Source organism: Asterias rubens, chromosome 21 (genome assembly GCF_902459465.1).
Source record: "Asterias rubens chromosome 21, eAstRub1.3, whole genome shotgun sequence".
NCBI classification, from domain to species: Eukaryota; Metazoa; Echinodermata; class Asteroidea; order Forcipulatida; family Asteriidae; genus Asterias; species Asterias rubens.
The window spans coordinates 2,070,038-2,097,257 of record NC_047082.1 but is presented as its reverse complement, the minus strand read 5'-3'; the positions used below and the strand labels follow the sequence as shown (position 1 = coordinate 2,097,257).

Below are 27,220 nucleotides of genomic sequence, written 5' to 3'. Positions count from 1 at the left end.
TATAATACGTACACCGGTTTAACAACTTGCACTCTAAAACTTCCCTGTCAGAATTGACCTGGGTTCCGGTCAGGGGCCTGGGCCCAATTACCTAGCGCTGCTAACACAACAATTTGCTTAGCATGAAATTTCTTCACAGGATTACCAACCAAACTCCATTTGTTGGATGTTGCTTCTTACTGGTACTCAGCTGTTGTTTGCTTGTCCTGAAAATCACGTGGAAATTTAGTTGGTATTCCTAATTTTATAAAGGGAGAAATTTCATGCTAAGCAATTAATTTGTGTGCTTAGCAACGTTTCAAACGTTGCATGTTAACCTTTTCATATGTCATTTTGACAAAGATTCCCAAAGTCTCCAGATGGCCGAACGAAAATTGTAGTGCTGTTCAAATTAGTATTATGTGTTGGAGTATTCCATTCCTGTCATTTCCATCCCGCATGATAATTTACTTTTAAAGGTTCTAATTTTATAGTTGCACCCTTTTTATACCACTATCTCCCCTCCTAAAACACAAGAAAAAAAAGAAAATCACAGAGATTGTACTTACAGATATTGAAACTTTGGTTCAAAAGGAAATACACTTGATTGTTGTTAAGAACAATTTTGAGAGCACTAGTTGAACACGATATTATTCAAACCACTTTTGTGATGCCAATTGTTTAATATTTTGATATCCGGAAAATAAAGAAGATTGTTGTCTAACTTTGGTCGGCTTGGAGAAAGTTTACTTGCAAGCAGTGTTTCAGAGTCTTCTTTTTTCTTTTCTGCCCAATCGGTAACTTTTGTTTAAAGTTGTATGTTCAGACAGTATTCAAATAAATTATTTACTTGTGCTTTGGATGGGTTTGTCATCAATATAATTGAAATAATACACCGATTAATACTTGGCTGGCTGTTTTTGTTGAAATTATGCTGCTCTCTAGATACAAGTGATTCTATGCGTAATTTTAATCGCAAATAATATTTTTGTTAGTGTCGTGCAAAATTATTAAATTATGAAAACGCCAAAACTGGCCCTTTTTTATTATAGATACACCAAAACAGATTTGGTTGGAAAACACACTTTATTTGATATTTAACCTAAAGTGGATCGTAAACCAATGATCAATTTGAATTTGTATTTGTTTTCCGCTGAGAAATATTATTATATATTGTCTGTCATCTAAACACCTATGCTTTATCCCTTTAAGAGAACTTACAAATTCTATTTCCTGTCACAAAAGCACGGTTGTCGATAATCCCTTGAGTACAAACATTAGAACAGGTACACAAGAACTGTGTTGATAACAACTTAGAAACACCAATGTGGTTTGATATAGTGAAAATGTGTACTTAGAAATGATATTTATAAAGTAAACAAATAAAAGTGTTTACAAATAGTGCATGGTTTGCATAACTTCATGACGAAGATGGAACTTGCCAAAATGTATTCATTACCAAATGTACACAGCTCAATAAACTTGTACAAAAGTGAGTGACCTTTCTTAGGGTGATTTGACTTTCCTTACTTTGTATTTTGTCTCTTTTACAGCTCTGTGTACAAAATCTCGTTGAAAATTCTTTACTGACATTAATTTTACTCTTATCGTCCTGTGTCTTTACTTTTCTTTATTTCAGAAATAAAATGTACTGACTTTCTCAAAATCTTTGAGCTTAACTTTGTTTGAACTTTTTTCCGTCTTTCGATTTCGGGACGGTAAGGCCATGGAGTTTTCCTCCATAAGGCACACGTTGTTGTTGTACCCTCATCTTCCCTGGGGGAAAAAAACACGCTTAGATTTTTATACCGTCCTGTGTGTGCTACCTACCGACCGTCTCAAAATTCGAAAGATCGCTCGCCTCAGCTCTTTTTAAAGAGCGCCCTCAAGAGTAGGAGTAAACTTATCGTCTTTTGACACAAAAACAACAAGGCGAAGCGCGAACGTAAAGTCATGTACGTGTGGGGTTGTCGATCGTCCCCCAGATTTATGTAAACAGATGTAAACAAAAATTACATCCACTGACTTCCGAGAAGTTGTGAATTGATGAGAAGAGGTGCCTGAGCCGAGCAGGAAGGACTGAGTAAGGTTTGTAACTTTATCTAGAACCTTTTCACCGAACTAAATGAACAAGCTGACCTTGACCGACTGGGACTACCGCGCGCAGAACCCACTGACTGACAGGAGTCATCAGTGACCCTGGACATTAAATTAATGTCCAGGGTCACTGATGATTCCTCGTTGAATAGAACATTCCATCTTTCAACTCATGAACATTATTCGCACCATTGCACTCATAAACATTCATTATGTGTATATTGTTTGGAGGTAGAAATTGGTTATATCATGGAGGAATTCCTCCATGGTTATATATAGTGCAGTCGAATGCTGGTCAACTCGCACGCACGCGAACTCGTACACACACACACACACTGACCAACTCGTACACGTACCAACTCGAAAAACGCAAGTATAATCATCATAGATTAGATTGCTCGATGACATGGTATTACTCACTACTTTCTGACATATTACTACAGTACTCGGTAGTCACTACTAGTACTTAACTACTGGAGTACTTTGGCCTACTACTTTTTTACTAGGTTTCGCCGTTTGTATGGAAAGTATAATTTAGTAAACAAGTTGTTATGTATGGAATTTGAGCCATTGGCATTGCATGGTGAGGTATCAATATATATTTGGCTTGCGGTAAACACCATGTCACAAATTTATCAATCATAATTTTTTATTTTACAATTATCTATTAAAAATCAGCACTTTACTTTTGTATAACAACTAATTGTTGTAAGTTAGTGGTTTCACCAAAGGCTGCGCCGGATGGGAGATTAATTAATTAATTAATTAATTAATTACCACCTGATAAATATATGCAGACACAAGGATTTGTTGTTGTAGTGAACTCTGCCAAGAGTTAATTTATTCCGTACTTTGAATTCCGTGGTAAAACGCCAATTCATAATAATATTATATAAGGGATTTCCCTTTATTTAATTCCATCCAGTGATATCCACTCATAAAGAAGTATACCAGTTCCAATTATAAATACACTTTGCAGCCAGTCCGCAAAGGTTCCCAATTACACTTTGCGAACGGTAAATTTCCAATCCGCAAAGGTTCCCACTTCTCGGCGATTTGCCAAAGAAGGTACCAGACCATTTACAATTATTATAATTATAAATGCACTCATTGACTGGAGAAAACTCCGGGTCAATGAGGTTCCCACTTCCAGCGAGTTGCCAAGAAGGTACCAAATTAATTTACTTCTTTATATACAATCACATCATTTTATTACCATCATATTTATCCATATCAATTCACATAAATTAATTTACCACTTCCTCACAGGCTGCCATGCCTATTAGCTTCTTGTTTATAGGAACAACCTAAACTTACCGCTTTATTAGTGTAAGTTGTAAGATTACTAGTCAATTCAATCTGTATCCCGTATGCCGTAATACCCTGACCCTTCCATTAACCCCAGGGAGGGAGGGAGGGAATTTTGCGCAACTATACAATCTATCTTAACTCCTCGGTGGCAGAATATTCAATGACGGTTCCCAGAAAGACAAGCACCCTTTCCCCGAAATGCATTGCTTTGGTTGGTTGAAAAGAACAATGGAATCCCGTCTGAATGCGCCCCGACAATCCCAATCGCTTAGCCCCAACTGTGCAACGTTACTATAGTTATGCATATTTCCCGGTGTTAAATCGGTTTACTGTGTTAGGCATTAAACCCTATTAGCCTGGTAGAACCCAACAATTGATGGGGTAAATAATTATCACTGGCAGTTTCTTACGTCTAGTTTCACTGCCGCATGGACTCAAGTGTTTAGAAGAAAGGTGGCATACTAGGGTCTTCGTAGTTGACATTTCAAATCAATCGCATGACTGTGGCGTAAAACGCATATCGGGTCCTTTAAAAACGACCCCCTCCATAACAGTTGTTATTCGTCGGCGTTCTGCGGCCTTGAAATTCTCCTTTCAGGTGGGCTATGACATCAGACAAATAAAAATAAAGCTCAAAGTTGTTCTTGGTTCTGTAGCCTATAGGCCTAGAAAATTCTATCTCAAGTATTCAGTGTGTGACTATAGGGTACAGGAGGAGACAAACTTGCTAGGTGAAGAAAATTAGAGAAAATGTCAGACACCATGCTAGTTGAGATGTCCCTGTAATATAAAACTTGAAATAGGCCTACATCCTCGATAATTTTTTCTATAAATTTATTACAATAATGAAGATAGTAATTATAACCGTGGCTTCTTATAAATAGCGCTCATATCCTTCACACAGTGATGCTCAGGGCATGGGACTATGTTTGAATTATGAGACATAGGCCTACTCCTTATACATCTGCAACAATACTTTATAAATTACAAGGTGTTGTGGTGCATTACTTTTACAATGAGTCAAATTATTATTGTGCCTGTGGAAGGTCAAGGTATGAGTTCAGATTTAAAAGCAGATTTTAAAAGCATTGTCTAATAGGCCATTGTTTACCGACAAACTTTGGAACCAATATTAATCAGTAGGCCCTATTTGAGTGGAGCAAACATTGTGTTATCACCCAATCACACAATTGTCTTGCGTAAACAGTGAAGTGTACTTTGTGAGCAGGGCATTAGGACTATAAACTTAAACACATTGTACATATTATGTAATACAGAGAAAAAGAGAATTTGAATGGAGGAAGGAATGATCAGCCCGAGCCCATGTACAAGGAAAGTTACTTGGCTTTATTAAAAATTAGTTGTTGGTGTGGGTTGTTTTCATCACCATTAAGGTTGCTCTGTTGGGGTGTTTGTTTGGTTTGAGAAAATTTATTTTTTAATTTATGCGTTTATTTTTGCTGGAGGGGGGGGGGGAGTGGTGAATTGTTCGCACCATTAAACACATTTCAATTTAAATAATGAACAGCTGATTGCCAAGAGTTTTTATGACTGCATGTGATTGATTAACCGAGCCTGTCACGCTTGGAAGAATTTGTTTAGTGAGATAATACCACGGAAATTTGCTACTTATAGGTCACCAACAGTGTACAAAGTTTCAACCTTTGTTCAAAAGGGATCATAACAAGGTTGGGTGGAAGTAGATTGGACTCGCAACTAAATTTGCAGTGTAAAAGTACCTACGTACATGTAGTTGTAGTCTTTGTTGAACAAGTGCCACAAATATTACAAACACCTCATTGTGTGTACATGTATGTACAGCACATGTACATGTAAGGACGATTTATCAAAATAGTGCTTTCTTTGTTTTAAGTGCTGTAGGTAAGTGCCCAACTGTTTTCATGGTAAAAGCTTTTCTGGGGACAATTATTGCCATGAATAGGCCTTGCACTGAATTTTTTTATATTATTTATTATTTTACCTGGATTACATGAAGACCTGATCCTAAAGCAATGATGTTGTCTAAACAACTATTCGAACAACGTCTATTCAAACTGCATAGCACGTAGGCATACATGTATCAGTCAGCTTATCTCACAAAATAGTAATGTGGGTCTCAGACGGTTGATGATGAACACTGAACAGTCCCCCAAATTGATGACAAATTCGTTAAAAACAAAGTATTTGATTGAGTGCGCCCTAATGTTGAGAGCAAATTTTGTGAAATTGCACAGAACTTCATGATTTTGTAATATGCACCTATTATAAGTCGCAGATCAACAAAAAGCCATTTTAATATCACAATGCACAGAGGACCAGTTACCAACAAATTATATGTTGTTCTGCGACTTATTAGGCCCCTATTTGGTAACCAGTGATGCAACCAGCCTCAACAGGCTGAGTCAACAAGACTAGTCCAACCATCATCAACTAGTTTGCATTAGATCAGAGTTAGTCAAATTTCATATTCGTGGATATATTTAGCTCTAGGTCCTTGATCGAACTTGCTCTAGACTTTAACCCTGAATTCTTTTTGCAGTTTGTATTTACATCACAAATAATGACATGAAACTTTTTTTTTTCTTTTCAGAAAGTGCCTTTTTTAGCCAAGATGATGACTTGCAGATCAGGCGGACTTATGAGGAATGCACATCGATGGGGCCTGTCACTATGGCAAAATATTCAACTCAGACTCGTCCCAGATGTAGGATGCTGCAGACACAGGGCCTTCCATGTCTCAAGCACTGTCCGCAAAGACCACAGCGAGTACACCCATATCATAGTAGGTGCTGGGTCGGCAGGGTGTGTCCTTGCAAACAGGATCAGTGCTGAGCCTTCAAACAAGGTCCTTCTCCTAGAGGCTGGCCCTAAGGACTACTCCTGGAAGATCCACATGCCTGCTGCTCTCATGTACCCTCTCTCTAACGACACCTACAACTGGTACTATACCACTGAACCAGTACCTCACATGGGGAACCGTAAGATGTACTGGCCACGAGGTCGGGTCTGGGGTGGCTCGTCATCAATTAATGCCATGTGTTATGTCAGAGGCCATGCACTTGATTATGATCGCTGGGAGAAGGAGGGGGCAGAGTCCTGGTCCTATGCCAACTGCCTTCCATATTTTCGTCGAGCACAGACTCATGAGCTTGGATCTGATGACTACAGGGGAGGTGATGGACCTCTGCATGTTTCCCGCGGAAAGACAAATAATCCTCTCTTTCAAGCTTTTATAGATGCAGGAGTTCAAGCCGGATACCCAGCCACTGATGACATGAATGGGTATCAGCAAGAAGGCTTTGGTTATATGGACCTTTCCATTCACAAAGGCGTTCGTTGGAGCACTGCTAGCGCTTACCTCCGCCCTGCCGCTAAACGTGAAAATTTAACCGTCACTTCCAAAACTTTCACAAATCGTGTGCTCTTTGAGGGCACTAAAGCAGTAGGAGTGGAGTACCTTGAGAAAGGTGCGGTCAAAACGGCTAGAGCGTCCACCGAGGTCATCTTGTCAGGTGGAGCCATCAATTCGCCACAGCTTCTGATGCTCTCGGGTGTAGGAAACGCAGATCACCTGAAGGAACATGACATTCCAGTGGTAGCTCATCTTCCCGGAGTTGGTGAAAACCTGCAAGATCATCTTGATCTTTATGTGCAGTATGAATGCACTCAGCCGATCACACTGTACAAGGCACAGTGGAAATTCCCCCACAACATGATACGTATCGGTCTAGAGTGGTTCCTGTTCCAAACTGGTCTTGGTGCCACACCCCACTTGGAGGCAGGCGCCTTCATAAGAGGTCGCCCAGGTGTGGAACACCCTGACATCCAGTTCCACTTCCTCCCATCTGTTGTGATCAACCACGGCCAAGATATGGGCAACTGCCATGCATTCCAAGTTCACGTCGGATCGATGAGAGAAACAAGTAAAGGCTACCTCAAACTACGGTCTAAGAATCCAACGGATCATCCAATCATCCAACCCAACTATTTGGACACTGAAATAGATCGTTGGGAGATGAGGCAGTGTGTCCGTCTCGCTCGAGAGATCATTCAACAGAAAGCTTTGGACCCTTTCCGTGGACGTGAGCTCCAGCCGGGACCTAAAGTAGAAAACGACGACGATCTGGATGAGTTTGTCCGCCAGACAGGTGACTCAGCCTACCACCCATCGTGCACCTGCAAAATGGGAAGTTCTTCAGATCCAATGACGGTTGTTGATAGCCAGACTAGGGTCTTAGGAGTCGAGAATCTGCGTGTAGTGGACGCCTCTATTATGCCAAGTGTTGTCAGTGGAAATCTCAATGCACCCACAATCATGTTAGCTGAAAAGGCAGCCGATATTATACTTGGTAAGAAACCATTACCAAAATCAGATGCTCCGGTGTACCATCCAGCCTCCTTGGAGACCCAACGCTAATCTTCAATTTCGTACTGTCGGTAAATGTTCGGTACCATGGCTCAAATTTGGCAGGGAAGCCCACAAGACTGCGGGGCTCGAGCTCAAACTTTTAACTGGACTTTCTGACTCAGTTTTTTGCATCGTTAACTATTTTAATTTGATCAAACACCAAGACATAATGTCGTCGTCTTGCCTGTGTCACTCCACTGCATGAGGAAAGCCTCTTTACCAATTCTCCATCTCATTCTATCCTGCGCTCTCTGTTGCCAAGCAAGGGTTAACATAATGCAACATAATGTACATGCTGGTAATAGAAAAAATAGGACTGTCTCTATGGGTATTAAGATACACATTATATCATCACTCAACAGGTTTTATAATCACACTCAAAACGAACAGTTTTTGTGAGAAACTGCTATTCTTCTGAACAAAACTAACTGTCCTTGGGACTACCTTGAAATGAGCGTAAACTTCAAACAACTGTAATGGCTTCAGATTTTATAAATCCTATCAAGTAACAGTTTGATTATGGAAGACTGATACTTCATTGTTTTGAGGGCAATGCAGATTTTCCTTTGTAAAAAGAACCTTTGTGAAAAATTTACTAAAACATTTCAAGGGGCACCATAGCTGTGGCCAGGTGCATGGAGGAATTGCCTCTGTTGTTTTTCACAAAGTATGAGGCCAGCAGCCAATTTCACAAAATGCTGGGATTAATCCTATATCTCAAGATAGGACGAGTAACTTGATCTTACTAGGGATGGGTTCAATGCGCCCTAACATGGATCCATGTATGGAACTTTTAAACTCGTCCTAAGTCCTAAGATTAATCGTAAAGCCACATGTACAACGTACATGTAGGAAGAGTTTGTTGAAATCTACACCAAATGTGTGTCAGGCCTGTAGTTAAACAGAGGCCATGGATGACCCTGGGTGCCCCTTCAAAAAATGTCATTAGACTTTACGATGCATACTCTTTGAAAAGGAAAATTGCCTTGCCCTCTTTAAAGATGAAATTCCAGTTACTAAACAATAGATGGATTGCACATAGATGCACATAGCATCATCGACCGCCATATTTTATGATAATCAATGGAAAAGTGCATGCATGTACTCGCTGCTCACAGCTCTTAGCCAATGCTAGCCTTGAACGCATGCAAGTTTCATCAAAGATGGTGGTCAATGATTACATGTGCAATCCATCTATTCAGGTGGACCTTTACAAGTATTTCACACAAAGGTGTACAGATATTTTCAAGAATTTTTTTTTTATTATATTATATTTTCTGTGACATATTTTTAGTAACATTGGGATGTTTGTGATGGTGTACAGTTTATTATGTTTCAATTAACAAAACTGCTGCCACCAGTATGCTACACTGTAGTAGTTTCATTTAAACCCGCTCTACTCATCGGCGTGATAACAGTTTTGTTTGAAATTGCTGCAACCAGCATACTTACAGTTACAGTTTTGTTCAAACCTGCTGCCGGCATCAGCATGCTTTCTTGTTTAACACCAACAACAAACATTGTTAAAGGAACACGTTGCCTTGGATCGGTCGAGTTGGTCTTTGAAAAGTGTTTGTAACTTGTGTTGTTAAATGCATATGGGTAGGAAGATGTTGTAAAAGTAAAATACAATGATCCACACAAACATGCCTCGAAATGGCTTTCCTTTTAATACCTCGTCGACTTACACGGTCGGCTATTTATGGGAGTCAAATTTTTGAGTTCCATAAATGGCCGACCGTGTTAGATTGCGAAGTAAAAGGAAAACCACGCAATTTCGTGGGCAAATTTGTGTGGATCATTATATTCTACTTTTAAAACATCTTTCAAACCATATGTATTTTATAACAAACGGTTACGAATGCTTTTTATAGACCAACTCGTCCAATCCAAGGCATTGCGTCACTTTAAGATCAATAACAAGTGGATGTAAAAGATAAATACATAATTATTGTAGATATTTTCCTCTGCAGTTTTCTCAGAAAACTTTGCATGTTTTTGTGTTTTTAATGTTCCACTCTGAATTTTTTATTTTTTTTTTTTTCAAATTGCAAGCAAAAACATTCAGAGGATTTAAACAGAATGAGTTGACAGTATAACAAGGAGGAAACTTTTGGTACATTAATTGTATTCTTATAACAAAACTAAAAATGGACAATCTTAGAAGAGGTCTTTAAAATAGTATTGTAAAATAACAAAATTAACAATTGACAATTTACTAATCTCTGATCAAGTGTGTCTTCATTTATAAAGAAAGTTCCGTCTGAAATTTTGTATTCATTTGAATACTGTATCCTTCGAAATGATAAAAACAATCTGCTTTTGAAATATTTTGTAATTAATTATCATAAGAACTTAATCCTATGCAACTCAATTTGAGTAAACGCCTAAAATTTATGTTGTAGAATCTCTAATGTTTAAATAGAAATGCCTTTCTGATCAAGTGTGTCTTCATTTATAAAGAAAATTCCGTCTGAAATTTTGTATTCATTTGAATACTGTATCCTTTGAAATGATAAAAACAATCTGCTTTTGAAATATTTTGTAATTAATTATCATAAGAACTTAATCCTATTCAATTCAATTTAAGTAAACGCCTAAAATTTATGTTGTAGAATCCCACTGGACAAATTTTCCTTGATATCTAGATTTTTGTATAGGACCTTCTTGTATAGGGCAAGAGAGTTTAACATACATGTAGCTTAAAGACAGTGGACACTATTGGTAATTGTCAAAGACCAGTCTTCTCACTTAGTGTATCTCATCATATGCATGAAATAACAAACCTGTGAAAATTTGCTTTCTGATGCTTGATTTCGAGACCTCAAATTTTAAATCTGAGGTCTTGAAATCAAATTCGAGGAAAATTACTTCTTTCTTGAAAACTTTGTTACTTCAGAGGGAGCTAGTTTCTCACAATGTTTTATACTATCAACCTCTCCCCATTACTCGTTACCAATTAATAAGGTTTTATGCTAATAATTATTTTTGAGTAATTACCAATAGCGCCACTGCCTTTAAAGGGCAAACTCATGAAGGAAATTGTTAATTTATGGGCAATTGCCTCTGTCTGAAGTATCAAGGCTGAGCTTGAACAGTGTACAGATAATTGATTACTATTTTATCCCCTTACGATAACATTCAATGTGTACATACACTTCTTCTATATGGAAAGGTTTGTGATAAACACCATGTAATGACCATCTCTAAATGAGTTGGGGTGGCTCTTAAAAGAACCATTGGTTACAACTTGACTTTTCGATCAGTATGCTCTGATCGTCTTCTGAACTTTCCTTGTTAGGGCAAGAGAGTTTAACGATCAGAGCATTCTTTAGAGATAGTCATAACATGTACATGGTGTTACCGCAAACCTTTCCATATATTTTTCCCAGCATGCAAAGTTTCAAATCCTACTTACATGTATTGGACTTCTACAATAAGCTACTGTTGCTATGTGCATAGCTCACTGGTTGCTATGGTTACAATGATTGCTCTTGGTATCACACTATGATTGCTATTGTTATAGTTTACTGATGGGCTACTCATACCCTACTATCTTCCAACAATGGAAGTGTGCTGGCATGTACACCCTAAACAATGAAAGTTTCCATTATTATTATTATTATATGCAATGGGTCAACTTAGTGGTTGCTATAGGTACAGTGCATCATGCTTGCGCGGCTTTCTAGTTAAAATAAAGATGTATCATAATAAGTCCTGCTTTAAACCAACACACCTAACCTAACAGTATGGATGTTATAAAATATAAAATAATTTTTGTTTGTTAATTAAATTTCAATTAGAAAGATTGAATTGCTGAAAATGTGTATAATGTATTCCTCTAGGCATTTTGCATTCCAAAGTTGATACCAAAGTATGTTTTTAAAAGTGACAGATATTTCTATTTTCTATCAGAGTTAAATCGTTAAGTTTTATTGTATTTTGAGACCATTCTACGGATTAATTAATTAAGCAAGCCTTCTAACGCAATCATTTTGAACTATTGTGTTTTATCATTGTGCATTTTGGGCATTCGCCCCATTTTACATAACCTTTTTACATTTGTTTTGTTTTATATGGGCTGTGTCAAAATCATCTCTTGGTATTCAAATTGAAAGCAAATGTAAACACTTTTTGTGCAAATTAATCTATGCTCTAACTAAAAAATCTGTTTTGTGTTCCTTCAATATTTGTTTCTGTATTGATGTTCAGGTTACTTGTCAGCAGAATGAAAACAATTGTTTTTGCATCATCAATCAGACAAAAAAGTGTGTCTTTAACAGCAGACTTATCAATTGAATCCATTGTTTTCTGAAATGTGCGCATGCTCAGAAGGGTTCGATGCTGCCAACCAGTATCCCCATACTCCTCCATTATGAACACTTCCTTGGAAGAAATCATCTTAAAAAAAAATAACTACATTCCAAATAAATTTCTTGATGGATTTTGTATGAATCCTGTCAAGTACATGTAGCTAAGCATGTTGTTTTCTGCTTAGCCAAAATACTGAGTTGCACGAACAATCTGACTGTGACTGGTAGACTATCTTGCCTGCCAATTATTGCATGTTTCCTATTCACATCCATGTGCATGAGAGATGCTTAAAGCAGATATTATTAAAATTGTGTAGTCCTACACAATTTTTATAATTATTGTGAAATGTTTTCAGTAGACTAATAGTGATAACCTTGAGAATTATCAGAATCAAATGTGAACATCTCTTGTTGTTATTTAATTATACATAGATTCATGTTGATATAAGTACATCAGTTTCAAATAGTGTGCCTTTGATTGTCTTAAAGTGCTTTTTGTAAATATGCCTCTAAAACTCTAAAACTCAGCGATGCCTCTAAAACTCTCTCAACTCAGTGATGCTATTACTATGTTATTTCCTGTTGTGATGTATGCATTCTTGATTGAAATTGTAGTGCAGAATAATGATATTAAAACCTTTTAAAGCAAATGATAATCTTATTGTCTATTAATGGGTGATTTTTCCCAAAAAATAAACACATTTTATTTGAATAATAACTTGTAATAATTAGTAACAGCCTGGTACTGTTCTTATATTTTGTTGTGCTCATAACTATGTTGAAGGGAGGGTCATAGATTGGGTTTTGTCATTGTAATGCTAATTTGTTCTTCTTCAGAGGAACAATGCATCTGTTCCTGTTTAGCGAGGTGATGGGAATACCAAATCGCATCTCTGGCCGCAGCGTCTGCGAACGGTCATCAACCCTTGGAAATGTGAGATTTGATTCATACATGAGCCAATAGGAGACTTTCCAACGCTAGGAGGCAGCAGACATACCGGGTAAATTTCCATTGTTTACGTAGTTCTGAACATGCGCATAATTCTGAGAACAATGGATTTACCCGGTAAGTCTGCTGCCCTCTATCGCCCCAGAAAGTCTCCAATTCTCAGATTCAAATGTTTGTGTGTGAAAATTATCCAAACTATAGAACTTGAAAAGGAATCTTTTCTTTAAAAAGTTTATACTGTTAATTCCAATCTATGATCGAACCTTGAACAAAATTTGGTCTCTTTTGCATTCTAAAAAAGAAGACTGATTAAAAAATAACAATAAGTAGTTACACGTATGATTTAGGCATTGATATTTTAAGCAAAGCCCTTGTCTTCAGCTTTTTTCATAATGTTCAAAAGTGTAGAATTGCTTCAGTTTTCTTGCATATTGCATGAAACAGGTAGTGACATTCAGCATCATTCCATTTTTTGTCTGTGAATTGCATTAGAGTACAATTGCCATCACCGGATGGTTGATTTTCTCGCCACTGCGTGTCAATTGAAACACCCTCCCCAACAACCCAGGTACCTGAATGGTACAAACAATGTAAAAAAAAAACAATTAAAATAATGGCCTTTTAACAAATCCACATAGTAGCCCTACAATAAAAAATAATGTACAGTTTTTTTTTGTTTTTTTTTCTTTCTTAAAAACAAAAGCTACACTGAACAACATTACGCTTATCAACTTTGTACATTTGAGTTTACGAACCTCCAAAGTTGCTGCAGTCAATCCAAACTTGTTTAGAGAAATTCAGATGTTCTATCTCTTGCTCAGATTGAGGCACTGCCATTATGCTACCCAACCTGATGCATTCTTGCTTTGCCTCAGACCATGGTAGGGCTGCATCAGTGACTTTGTAGCAATGGTTTCCCCATTTACTCCAAGAAGGCGGACATCCACCTCCAATAGAAGCCAAACACTGCCCATCACCAGTAGTGAGCAGGCTGATCATTATCAAGCCCAGCAAGAGCTTCATAGTTTTTATGTGTTATCAAAATAAACTAATTTTCAATAAATATCTTCCTCTCCCAACCAGTTCAAAATAGTTACTGTGCATTAGCAAAAATAGCTGCGTCACACACACACACACATACTTGTCAGGCAGGCACACTGTGGTTTCACATACATCAACGTCATGAAAATGGGCTGTTTTGATCACTGAGCTGTGAGTAATATTAACAATGAGCTGTGAATAAAAAATGATCACACAAATTAATTAGACAATTAATGTTGAGAAAATTGATGTTTCATTGAAAAAATATGGGGGGGTTGACAGTGGTTCCATTTCAAGGAAGTTACCTATCAAAAGGTGTTTGGGGCTTTGCACCAAAAAGCATTTGTTGTCATGTCAACCACCAACAACCTGTCTCTATTAGTCAAACATTCAACCAATAGAAAGTGAGAATGCAAAAATTAAGGGGGCGGGGCATTGGTGTGAACTGGCTTCAAATTTTCTCTTGAGGGCGCTCGAACTTTCCGACGAAAGCATAAATTAAAAAGGTTAATTTCTGGAGTTCTGTCACAGAGTTTTGACCGCAAAGTACACATTAAAGTGAAACTTAATGCTTATTGTTGTCTCCATGCAGTGAAGAAGAAGATTGGTATGCTATTCTTGCATCATTTATCTCAGTAAATAGCGCACAGGGGATGTTTTTTACTACTCACAAATTGCCAGTGAATGATTCAATTTCAATGAACGTAAATTGTACCTGTTAATAAATTAAAGTTATTGTTACCCTACTTCTATCTGTCTATTCTATTTCTAGTTCTAACTTCTATTTCTACTTTACTACGAACACAAGCATAGAGGTAACCCTTGGCGTGATATCCCATCTGGGACTTTGCCGAGTAGCGCAGTAGAAGTAGGTACAAGCTAGATTGGTCAACAACCCCACACCACACACTGTTGTTAGTGTTAGTGTTGCAGTGGTTAGTGATTTAGTCAGATGTTTTTTGTGACACTGACCGAGTGAAAAATAAACCACTTGCAAGTTGCACGACTTGTGTAAGTTGTGACACAAGGGCTGTGGCGGTGCATAGACACAGTACAGTAACTGGGGCACTGTATTCCTTTTTTTGAAATTTTGACATTGTCGGTCATACCGATAAGGCGATAATGTCAAACTTTCGAAAAAAAGGAATACAGCGCCCCAGTTCTGGGTCTAGCTAGGCGGTGCAAAGAGTTGGTCGACCACACAGGCATGACAAGTGGGGCCACCAAGCCAAGGCAAAAAGGGCAGTTGTGTGGTGTCCGCCATCACGTACCTTTATGCCAAGGGCTTGTTTGCCCTCTTTTAGGTAATAATATTTATAACTTATCAATAATATAGGGAGATTCACTAAACTTTAAACAACATCTGATTATACAAGGAATATGTAGGAAACTCGATTGGTAGACCCAGAATTAGCTTTAAAATTGACATCTGCTGTCTTGACTGCAGAAAGACAGCAGATGTCATTGTCAGAGAAATGTTTTAAATTTATAATAAATCAAGTGTCTCACCGAGCCTAGTTCAGGCACAAACAGCTTAGCAGTAAAATTGGTGAGTCAGTAAGTCTGCTTCACTGTACTTAAAAATCTTTAAGGAATTTTTGACGTTGGCGGTCATTATTATTAAAGGTTAGCCTATTGTTGCATCAGGGAAAGGAAAGTTCTGTTTTTATAGGCTGTAATAGTATTGTTGAAAGCAGTTATCATTCCTGTTTTACTTCTTTCAAAACTGAAAGCTGAAATTGTTGAATAATCTTAAAAAATAATTGCGGTACATCATCCCAGGCCTGATACTTTACAAAAGCAACAAAGGCGATTGCCTCCATGCCCCCTTGTCATTGCCTAAGGCTTATTTCCATTGAAATGTTACAGTAAACATTTAGAATTTCCTCACACTAAGGTTAAAATGCCTTGGTAGCCTTGTCCTTTCTAGTTGCGATAACCTCACCCTCCTGCCGACGGCGTAGCCTCCGGCTCCGCCGTCGGCAAGAGGGTTACATTATCGCAACTATGTCCTTTCAAAAACGAAGCATACAGGCCTGAATCATGTTCTTATTAATTTTGCTTTGTACACCCCAATTATTGTATATTAAAACACTTCAACTTCTAAGTTTTATTGGTCTGGTCTTTAACATTTTCTTTCAACTTTTCTATCCATATACCAGGCATCCTCAGAATGATGACCGTCCCGAGTGACCTTAATCTCAGAGGGACCATTGCAGGCAGGCTCACCAGAAACACTTAGTGCAAGAGAGCAGTTATGAAGACAGAGAGGTAAGGAATTTTCTTGTTCCAAACTTTTACATGCATGGCTTTATGTCATCTGAGTCATATTGTGGCCCAAAACCCGGTTCATACTTCCTGTGAATGCGAAAGCGATACAAATTTTGACAACACAAATTTGCAACAAATAATTTGCAACAGTGTGCTGCGAAAACAGCCATGTGACGTCAAAATTTGCTTACCATAAGCAGGAAGTTTGAGCGGGCTTAAGGAAACAAATAACTAGCTTCTCCAATGGGACCTAAAAGAATGTCATGGTGAGTCGACCCTCCCCTACTTTTGCAACCCACTTCCCCCCCCCACCCCACCCCCCCACCCCCCCCCCCAACCCCAACCCAGGCAGGAAAAATGTCGTCACTGTACCCATATGTACATGGGAGGGGGGATACTTTACTTCAGAAGGAGCTATTTCTCACAATGTTTTCAACAGCACTCCATTGCTCGGTACCAAGTAAGCTAATTATTTTGAGTACCAATAAAGTCCAGTACCTTTAACATCATTCCCAGAACGTTTAATGTGGATCCCCTTTAAAGTAAATAAAAGAGGATCTTTCATCAGACACTTTGTTTTGTTGTACTTCAGTCAACTTCTTGAGATCGTGTAAGGGTTTCTCAATGAGACGTAAGATTTCATAGCTATTTTCTTGTGCCATTAGTTGCTCTACTTCACCCAGCTTCTGCTCAACCTGGATGACGCTTTTGGTATTTGTCTTATCAGCAGTGTTTATTGCCTTGGCTTTGTCATGATAAAATCTTGCAGTATCTTGTATGAGCTTTTTCTGCTCTGCTCTTATCCTTGCAACCTCACTGTCGGCCCTTTGAGATATTGTCTGGTTAGTTTCTTCAACCTTAGATAGGAACTTCTTGTAAGACGTGACTGCTTCTTCTGTATCACTGCTCAGGTCGCCAATCTTTTGTTTGACTTTTGGAACCAGTTGTTCAAGTTCTTGCTTGTATTTATTCAAAGCTTCCTGTAGTCCCAAGAAAGTATGATTGGTATGACCTTGATCTATATTCAGTACAATACAAGTTGTACATTCCAACTTTTTACCGGTGTCACAGTAGCTGTTAAGACCTTCATTATGTCAGTCTGTTACATATAAAAATCCTTTTCAGTCACGCTCTTTCATACAAGTCAACTTCATGTAGGAGGGCAGTGAGTTTTATGTCTGTGGGTAGATCAACAACATTCTTTCCGGTCAGTGATTGTGAAGTTTCTCGTCTGTAAAGTGGACATGCAAGCGATTGTTGTTGTATCCCAAGTTTCTCTTTCAGTTTTTGTAGACAGTGCAAACAAAAGCTGTGCTGACCATTAAGCATTTTTGGTTCTCGTTCAGCACAGATGCAGCATTCAAGGTGTGCTTCACTGATTTTATCTAATAGCGATTTGGAAGTTCCAGTTGCCATAATACATCTTTCTTTTAAGATGAAGGAACAATCTTGATAATCTGCAAATCTATCAGTAAAAAAAAGGTATTTTTTTCTGCCAGTTAAAAAAATCTACTCTGCAGTAGTAGAAAAAAAGCAAGACAAGTTCTCAGAGAACAATTACTTTGTAAGTAGATACACACAGGGTGTTACCGTCATACCTCCCCACGTAATGCATAAAAATCCCTTGAATCACCATTATTTGTAACGCTAATGTTTGAAGTTTAAGCCAGGCCCAATATGAGCAATAAACAAATTGCTTTGTAGCCAAAATTTGCACGAAACCATTACAAATGAAAGTGTAATGTTATTTTGGCTGGTTAAACTAATTCTGCCAAGCAGTTTGTGTTGTGCTGTAGATAAAAGAAAAAAATGCGGCATTTAATTAATTAGTATATGTGTAAGTCTTGACGATGAAGGTTTAAGAGGCTCATAATGATGAACAGGGCATGCACTGCTTGAAACGTCATTCTTTTCCGACACTTAGCCTTTTAATGGGTACTGTTGTCTATCGTTCTACAGTGATAATTTAAACACAAATTTACCAAAGTCCCTTGTTTATTGGGTGGGTGGGGTGGGGGGGGGGTGGTAAAGTCATGCTTGTTCATTCACTGAGCACTTTCTTCTCATAGGACCAGTTCCACATTACTGATGCTAGTTTGTGTTCATAAGAACAATGATATTGCCATGTAGGGTCCTCTGTTGTGGCGAAGTAATCGTTTCACACTACATCATGGAGGAGTCCGAGGAGGAGTTCTGAATCACGGGCCTTTGGTTCTTATTTAACATGGAAAGCTTTTTCACTCGACTGGAATTTGCTACGTTTTTAACAGATGGTAATTTTGATTAATCTTGTCTGAAAATATTACAACTTACCTCAATTCTTGTATATATATATTCTTTGACAGCCCCTGTACAACTTTACACATCTTTTGATTACAGTTTTTATACTTTTGTTTTAACCTTGACAGCCCCTGTACAACTTGTAACTATTGTGTATGTCTAAAGATTAAAAATAAAAAATAAAAATAAAAAATGTTTTATTCTTGTATATATTTTAAGTCAGGTTCTGAAAGTTGTATACAGACCATTTCTGACAGGCAGTAGACAGTAAAGGCCCTCTAATTTATAATCTGGAAATTTCCACTTCATTGTTAAATCAGCGGGGTGTATTATGTACAATTGGATCATTCCAAAGAGTGTGTGGAGAAAAGCACGTGTACATTTTGTTTCAAAAAAGTAAAATATATTGCTGATCTTTGTTCAAAGATTTAAAGGGGATCATGAAATGTAATGATTTAAATGCAACACTTGGAGATGCGCCCTTATGTCCCATTTCAACATTTTATTTTTGATGCAATGAAAAACTCCATGCTAATGAGCAAAAGTGAGATGGCATGTGTTAATGCAAAAAAAAACTCTTCTTTACTGGTTTGGTTAGTGATTTGTTTAGTAAAGGATATTGTCCGACTTCTGTGCACAGTAGTCCTGAAATCGTTGGTTTGAGTTCCACGATAGTAAATTTGCCCATGTTCCACCCCAAACAAAATTTGAAATATTTTATAAAAAGGTAACAAATCCACCCAAAGTGTTTATGGTGCTGATAAATAAGAAGAATGATTGATAGCTTAACATAAAAAACAAGGATGCAGAAACAACCGAATCACAACCTCCTGCACTAATGATTTACAATGATATGAGGTTCAATTTGTTTTGATTTGGAGAAAAAAAAATTGTAAAAACAGTCACTCGAATGATTTCATTTAGGCAAATCATCATCATAGGCCTAAAATAATTAATGTTTTCGTACTTTTTTTTTTAACATTAACATAATCTGAAACCATTTTGTTTTTATTTTGTTACTTTTTGCCTATGATAAATGTTATAATCTTGTTAAAAACGATTATGACCATCTTTTACTATAAAACTTCACAACTCTAAAAGAGATAGTGGTTTAGATCATAGTGATGAAAATGGTGTAGTATAGCCATTTTATGCAACATTTTTGGGTTTATTTAGCATCCACAAAAGATACTATTCTCTTATACTGCGTGATGGGCTAAACCAAAATAAATAAGGGATTACGAGAAAGTTTCCATAAACTATTTTAAAATGTACTTTATTTGAATGTAAAATTACCCTCAATATCAGAAGCCAACCCCACTTTTCCTTACTTGAACTGTTTTTTCAGATTATGTACACACAAAAAACACCAAAATTCAAGAGATAGTATTTGCTGGGCCTCAATAGGATCCCCTCAAAAAAGTATAACACCCCCGAGTGACAAGTGCTGTGTGCCAACAAGTTGGGGGCAAAAATATATATCCCTCCGCGAGCTATAAATCATATCTAAAATTGCATTGTCGTAGAAATGCTGCGCTAAAATGAATGCCCTTAGCATCTGAATGTCGAAATAAATGACAAAATAATATTTAGACAAGATATTTTCTTCATAAAACTTATTAGCAAAAAATATTTGGAACTATATGATTATGTGTTTGACTTCTGATGTCAAGGGGCCTAATTCTAAAATGGCGCCTGCCCTCCTGCACATGTGTTGAACACTTTCAAGCCTTAGTCGACTGGAAAACATTCAATACATTGAATTGTTTTTTTCCCATATGGACACGGTGGGTTATTCATGTAGAATTCAAGAACATTTTGGTAAGTTTGTGGCTGATATTTTTGATTAATTAATGATAAAAATCATATATTTTTGTGTAATGGGATCATTTCGAGCCGCCAGTTTCCAATTTGCCGGGTGACCAGCGCCCGCTATCCGGACCCAAGGGCAAGGCAGGGTCTGACGTCACTTGTTGTCATTCTCAACTCGGCACCACAAACCCAAGGGTAGTTGTGCCATACTGTCTGTCACTGACGTTTTGAGTGTCATTTTGGGGTTGCCATTTCACGTAACCTATTTCCTTGCCTCGTGAAATTAACTGAAACTTTATCCTGTAAAAAAATCACATGTTTTATTTTTAATTTTATTTACAATACAAGACTCCAACTTCCAAGAATACGAAATAGGCCTACATTTAAAAATTAAAATACACTTGCTTTTTCGTTCATATGTATGTTCAAAACAAATATTTATTTAATCTTAAATAAATGAGGAACCGAAGATGGACATGAAAGTTTCAGTTGAATGAGATTTGGGTTCCCTTATGCCACATTAATTGTTCATTTTTTTAGGATTTTTATTTAATTGTCATCCCACCAGCGCCTTCAGATTTTGATGAAATGGGCAAAATAAATTGCCATCATGATCACGCACACTCACATGTCACAGCGGAGATGATAAAGAGACTGCACTTGCTTGTCTCAACCAAACCTTTTAAATATCTTATGAAAATGTAGAGAGTCTCAGTCTAAATTTTCCCCCAAAAATCCCATGTATATTCTGAGGTCTCATCTTCATTCAAATTTCCAAGGTTTTTCATTTTAATTAAATTAGTCACTTGTGCACAATTAGAAACAAACTTTGTTTGTCCTTTTTGTATTCCCTAAATCAAGGAGCACGTGGAGTTTACTTTTGTTTATTTTTGGACTTAACACAGATGTGTTTATTATGAATAATTAATAACAATTCCTTAACTTTTTGCAAGCTAGTTGTGGTGCTGTTTTTGGGGTTTTTTTTGTGTGTTTTTTTTTCAAATGGCACACGAAGGTGACTAAAATGACTAACTGAACATTTTATAAATGAATTGATGCAAGTCAGTGGTTTTACATGTGAATAAGCTCAACATTTTTGTGTCCTCATGTTCATGTTACAGACTTGGCAAACGCTTCACATTTCTACACCTTGTTCATAGGCTGAAAAGACTGTGTTTCTAAACCCTTTTTATTTTGAATATCTTTTTTGTTCCCCCATATATATTTTCTGAGAAAGACTTCAAAATGATATCCCTTTACACCTGATAATAACATCAATTTTCACTCGGGTTATCTGGTATTAAAGTTACTAGGTGGTATGTCGATCTTGTTCGGCCTGGGTTATACAATGTACCTCATTAAGTTTGACTTTTCAGTTTGCAGCGAATGAGTCAAGTACTTCTTCAAATTATTAATTGCTTTCAAGTCTTAAAAATATGTCAATGTGAAACATTTCAGGAGGAAAAGAAATGGCATTTTGATTCATCTTTCCCTTGTCTAAATCTCTTCTTTAACTTTTGTTCTCTAACATTCAGATGTTACTGTTGCAGTTCTTCTTGGTGTACATCATCATGTAGCCTCATCTTTGAACACAGTTGTTGTAGAACCTACTCGTAACTCCTGTTTTCTCAGCATTCACAGTGTGGAGGTATACATCCAAGATGATTTTTGTATGAGGGTTCTGAAGATCACCTACTCACCCATCAATAATACATGTAGTCACAGTCATCTTCCTCCAGTGCATTTATAATGGGTCCTACTTCCATGGGTCACCCCTCAGTGATGAACTTTGTGCCCTGCGGTGAGGTAATGCAATAACACCTGCTTGATGAAGTCATTGGATTGTGCTCGTAACATGGAGACAGGGCATTTAACCAAGGTAAGTCATGAAAATGAATACTTGTCAGTATGCAGGGTTCTCCACAGCAGGAAAAATTCTCAAAATACCAACTGTGTCCATTCAAAAATGTAGCGCCCAGACAAAATCATCCAGGGTGATTTATTTAATTTTGTACAAAAATTTAATCATAATTCTGGACACATTTTTAGATTTTAAAATTGTTGACCTAAATTTATACAAGCTGGACTATTACTTGTGATTTTTGTATATATTTAGGTGACTGAAATTTTGTGAAAAGGCAGGACTTCTTTAATTCAGAGATGGCGTATAAAATCACATTTCTGTCTTTGCGCTAGATTTATTGACTTTGTCACAGTTTACATACCAAGAAATACTTGCAAGATTCACCACAATTCTGTTTGTTGTAACCCTCCTACAGTTAGATCACCTCATCCAATTTACCCACAATTCACCATTTGGTGTTGCTGTTTCAATAAAAGGGAGTTTTCGGCGACGGATGGTTCTGCGACGGTTGTTCAGCTGAACGTTGTCGTTTTCAGCACAACGAAATTTCATCCCAAATACTGTCGTAGAAATTGAGGGACGACTGTCCTCAAAGCCGACGCATGCGCAGATGACGCCAAATGTCATCTTTACCGTCGCAGAACCATCCGTCGTTGAAAACGAAAAGTCCCTAATGCAAGTCCACCAAGTGCGCAGTAGACAATAGAAATATGGAGAACATAGTTACACAAGTTTTGAAGGTCGGAAGTTTGTGTCACACTCTAGTAAAGTTTTGCTGTTCAAACCAAAAAATTTAAGATTGTTTTTGCTTTTAAATGTGATGGCAACATCATGTGGCAATAAGTGAGGAAGTCTGTAGGTATTTTATGTTTTCATTCCTTTACCTCTTCAGCAGGTCAGTGACAAAACCCGGAGTTGCTCTTCTAAGTACTAACAAGAGTTTAGATCCTCCACTTCAATTCCCTGAGTAGATGTCAACATGGCCTTATCATCCATGGAGCAAATCATCAACTACAGGGGGACAATGAAGGCAGGCCAAGGTATGGTTTAAATCTTATTCATTGAAATTAAGGGCTTTGTCTACTCAATCTGAGCTCATCATCCCACCTTTCTTTTCAGACTTTGTACAGGCAGGGTCTATTTCTTTGGCCCTATATGTGACCCGCTACGTGAAAATGAGTCAGATGTCGCCCAATGCATTATTAAGTTATGGACAGTTTAATGAAAATAAGGGCTTTGTCTACTCAATCTGAGCTCATCAACCAACCTTTCTTTTCAGACTTTGTACAGGCAGGGTCTATTTATTTGGCCCTATATTATTTCTTATTTCTTACACACTGAGCGACCTTAAAACTCTCTGTGAAAGTTCAAGTAGTGACCAAAATAAAATCTACTTTTTTTGTAGCCACCACAGTGGTATTTAATTACTGAATATTGAGCTTTCAATGTCTGTAAAACAAAGTAGTCATTTGCATCTTCTCCACAGTTTGAAAAAAAAAAACATTTTCCAGCCTCACAAAAGAGCTTATTCTTTGAACATACTGAAAGATGGGATTTTTGTTTTAAGGTTGATAAGTGTTTTTTTCCTCAACGTTAAGAAACTAAGTAATCCAGTAGCCCATCATTTTGTCGTATTCAAGACAAATGTTTAACTGTTTTTTAATATTGTCTTTTAGTTGTCACTGTATACCGACGAGCTAGTCCGGAAAGAGTGTTTGAACTTCACTCAGAGTAACATCAATCAGCCAACAAGGTATGGAACTTTTTTTATCATTTTAATTCTGCCATTTGCCAGACATTTGTCTCTCACACTCCTCCACTCAATTTCTTGTTTTTGTTTGCACAAAATTGTGATTCATATGAGGGCCCGACCTCATCAAGCCTGTAAGCCTAACAAATTGCTAAGCACAGAATAGCGTTGTTGCCTATGGTTTTATTCTTATTCATTGAAAATAAGGGCTTGTCTACTCTCAGCTCATCTGAGCTCACCAACCCACCTTTCTTTTCAGACTTTGTACAAGCAGGGTCTATTTATTTGGCCCTATATTGGTTCTTATTTCTTACTCTCTGTGAAAGTTAAAGTAGTGACCAAAATAAAATCTACTTATTTGTAGCCACCACAGTGGTATTTAATTACTGAATATTGAGCCTTCAATGTCTGTAAAATAAAGTAGTCATTTGCATCTTCAAATGACATTAAAATATGTAACACAAATTGTTGTCTGCAGTTTAAAAAAACATTCTCCAGACAAACATTCACAAAACAGTTTATTCTTTGAACAAACTGGAAGATGGAAGATTTATAGGTTGATAAGTGTTTTTTTTTCCTTCAATGTTATGAAACGAAGTAATCCAGTAGCCCATCATTTTGTCGTATTCAAGACAAATGTTTAACTGTTTTTATTGTCTTTTAGTTGTCACTGTATACCGACGAGCTAATCCGGAAAGAGTGTTTGGACTTCACACAGAGTAACATCAATCAGCCAACAAGGTATGGAACTTTTTTTATCATTTTAATTCTGCCAGACATTTGTCTCTCACACTCTTCCACTCAATTTCTTGTTTTTGTTTTCACAAAGTTGTGATTCATATGAGGGCCCGACCTCATCAAGCCTGTAAGCACAACAAATTGCTAAGCACAGAATAGTGTTGTTGCTTTTTAGCAGAAATAAGTTACCCAAGTTACATTAAGCTTGCAGTGGTGTGGCTGGTGCCAGTCTCAATTTCTTAACAAAGAAATTTTTCCAGAAGTATTTTGCTTGGCAGAGAACTGGCAGAGTCGTTGCCACGGCAATGACCCTGCAAGGTTTTAAATGGCCGTTAAAGAACGAGTCAGTACTCTTTTATTCCAAATCATAAATGCCTTTTTGGTTAAAAGGCGTAACAAAGTAAGAAACTCTGTAAAACTTATCCGTTTCCAACGTGCTTAAGCTCTGTATGTACATGAACATGTACGACGTCCGTACGTTGCATTGTTATGACTGAGACACCTATTTCCGGCAGTTTCCGGCTCCGTTCGTGTGCGTATAGTCTTGGTGCAACAGGTTCTCTTTTTCCTTTCACACACAGCGCGGCCAATTCACCGACAGTGCATGCATCGCCCGTAACAAGAAACGTCTTGCACCAATACTAGCGCGGAGTATCCGCTCACAACCGGTTATAAACACTGGTCGTTATCAAAGGTTTAAACACCCCCACGTGACGCGCTCTCCACCAATAGGAGTAGCGAAACTGTCTGAGGTATTTATGAATAACTGGTTAATATAATTTCTCTTTCCTTTCTTTCATCCTCTACAGATCAACTAATCGAGACAGAGAGTGTCGGATCTCCATTCAAGTTCGTGCCCATCACCAGTGGAGATGCCTTTTTCTCAACAGTAACTTAGTGTTTGTAGGTTTTAATTTGTAATTACTCGTATCTGGGATGGATCTTTAGGTTTAATCTAATATCACCAAGATAATGGCGGCTTTTCTCAAAAGAGCATCATTGTCGGCAAGATTTAAATGTGCACATCCTGAGTGTGGTGAATCATTCATACTTTCTTTGTGTGGTGATCTACCTATATTTTCCTTGTATGGTGAGTCATTCATACTTTCATTGTGTGGTGATCTACCTACATTTACCCAAGGTGAATCATTCATACTTTTCTTGTGTAGTGATCTACCTATAGTTACCCATGGTGAATCATTCATACTTTCCTTGTGTGGTGATCTACCTATATTTACCCATGGTGAATCATTCATACTTTCCTTGTGTGGTGATCTACCTATACTTACCCATGGTGAATCATTCATACTTTCCTTGTGTGGTGATCTACCTATACTTACCCATGGTGAATCATTCATACTTTCCTTGTGTGGTGATCTACCTATATGTTCATGGTATGGTGAATCATTCATACTTTCCTTGTGTGGTGAGCTACCTATAATTGTATGGTGAATCACTTATACTTTCCTTGTGTGGTGATCTACCTATATTTTCATGGTATGGTGAATCATTCATACTTTCACGGTATGGTGAATCTTTCATACTTTCCTTGTGTGTTGAGCTACCTATACTTGTATGGTGAATTACTAATACTTTCCTTGTGTGGTAAATCATCCAAATCAAAATTCTGATTTGATATGTCAAAGGCTTAGTTGTATGTAGTTATGTTTCTGTCACTACTCGTTTAGGCCATTCAATTTAGGTGTGCTGATGTATGGAGTTGACAAACTTGGTTGCCATATAGTGGAGCCGGCATGGGAATTTTCCCTCCTTTTAGGGAGGTTTTCGCCCATCTCATATATCAGCAATTAGCAGCCATGCAACTCTTCAGCTGGTTAGCTGATTTTGTGGTTTTGGTTGTCTCTGCCATTGAAAATTCAAAAACACAGTACAAAATCTTGCTGTGCCTGTTTCTGAAATCGTCAAATCTTTTGCAAAAATTCAGAGTTGCATGTCTGAAATAGGTGACACTTTAGTGTCTAATAGGTTCATTTGGTGTCAAAGAAAAAAACACGGTACAAAATCGTGCTGTGACTGTTTCTAGAAAAACCTTCTTTTCTTTCTTTTTTTCTCAAAATACAGAGTCGCATGCGGACACTTTAGTGTCTTATTAGGTTCATTAGGTGTCAAAGAAAATTTGACCCATTATTTAAGGTGTATTTAATTTATACTGTTGATGATAAGTTAACATTTCATTACTATTTTGCATGTGGTGAATAACCCATACTTCCCCTGGTGTTGCGTATTCTCTACACTTTCAACTGTGTTTTGAACTACCAATACTTCCCAATAATCTTGTCTGGTGATCTACTCATTCTTTACTTTGTGGTTAATGACCCTTTCCATTGAGTGGTGATTTGCTTACACTTTTCCTTGTGTGGTGATCAACCTATTCCTTACGCTGTGG

At 37.5% G+C, this 27,220-nt stretch overlaps 2 protein-coding genes and 1 long non-coding RNA gene across 3 annotated transcripts; 2 read left to right on the top strand and 1 right to left on the bottom strand.

The window, feature by feature from the left end:
* Window positions 1–1,923: 1,923 nt before the first annotated feature.
* Window positions 1,924–9,368, top strand: LOC117304561 (choline dehydrogenase, mitochondrial-like). The gene is made up of 2 exons (XM_033789087.1): window positions 1,924–2,067; window positions 5,978–9,368. Exon 2 carries the CDS (start codon window positions 5,999–6,001, stop codon window positions 7,802–7,804), a length of 1,806 nt encoding a protein of 601 aa, XP_033644978.1. The 5' UTR covers window positions 1,924–2,067; window positions 5,978–5,998; the 3' UTR covers window positions 7,805–9,368.
* A 3,816-nt stretch (window positions 9,369–13,184) lies between these two features.
* Window positions 13,185–14,141, bottom strand: LOC117304282 (snaclec macrovipecetin subunit beta-like). The gene is made up of 2 exons (XM_033788656.1): window positions 13,813–14,141; window positions 13,185–13,629 (listed from the first exon to the last, which is right to left on the bottom strand). The coding sequence occupies exons 1-2, from the start codon at window positions 14,078–14,080 to the stop codon at window positions 13,454–13,456; spliced, it is 444 nt and encodes a 147-aa protein (XP_033644547.1). The 5' UTR covers window positions 14,081–14,141; the 3' UTR covers window positions 13,185–13,453.
* A 463-nt stretch (window positions 14,142–14,604) lies between these two features.
* Window positions 14,605–25,873, top strand: LOC117304894. Its single transcript, XR_004520627.1, has 7 exons — window positions 14,605–14,705; window positions 16,261–16,369; window positions 21,997–22,340; window positions 23,218–23,365; window positions 24,002–24,078; window positions 24,740–24,816; window positions 25,623–25,873. It is a non-coding gene; the product is annotated as an uncharacterized LOC117304894 (long non-coding RNA).
* The last annotated feature ends 1,347 nt before the right edge of the window (window positions 25,874–27,220 follow it).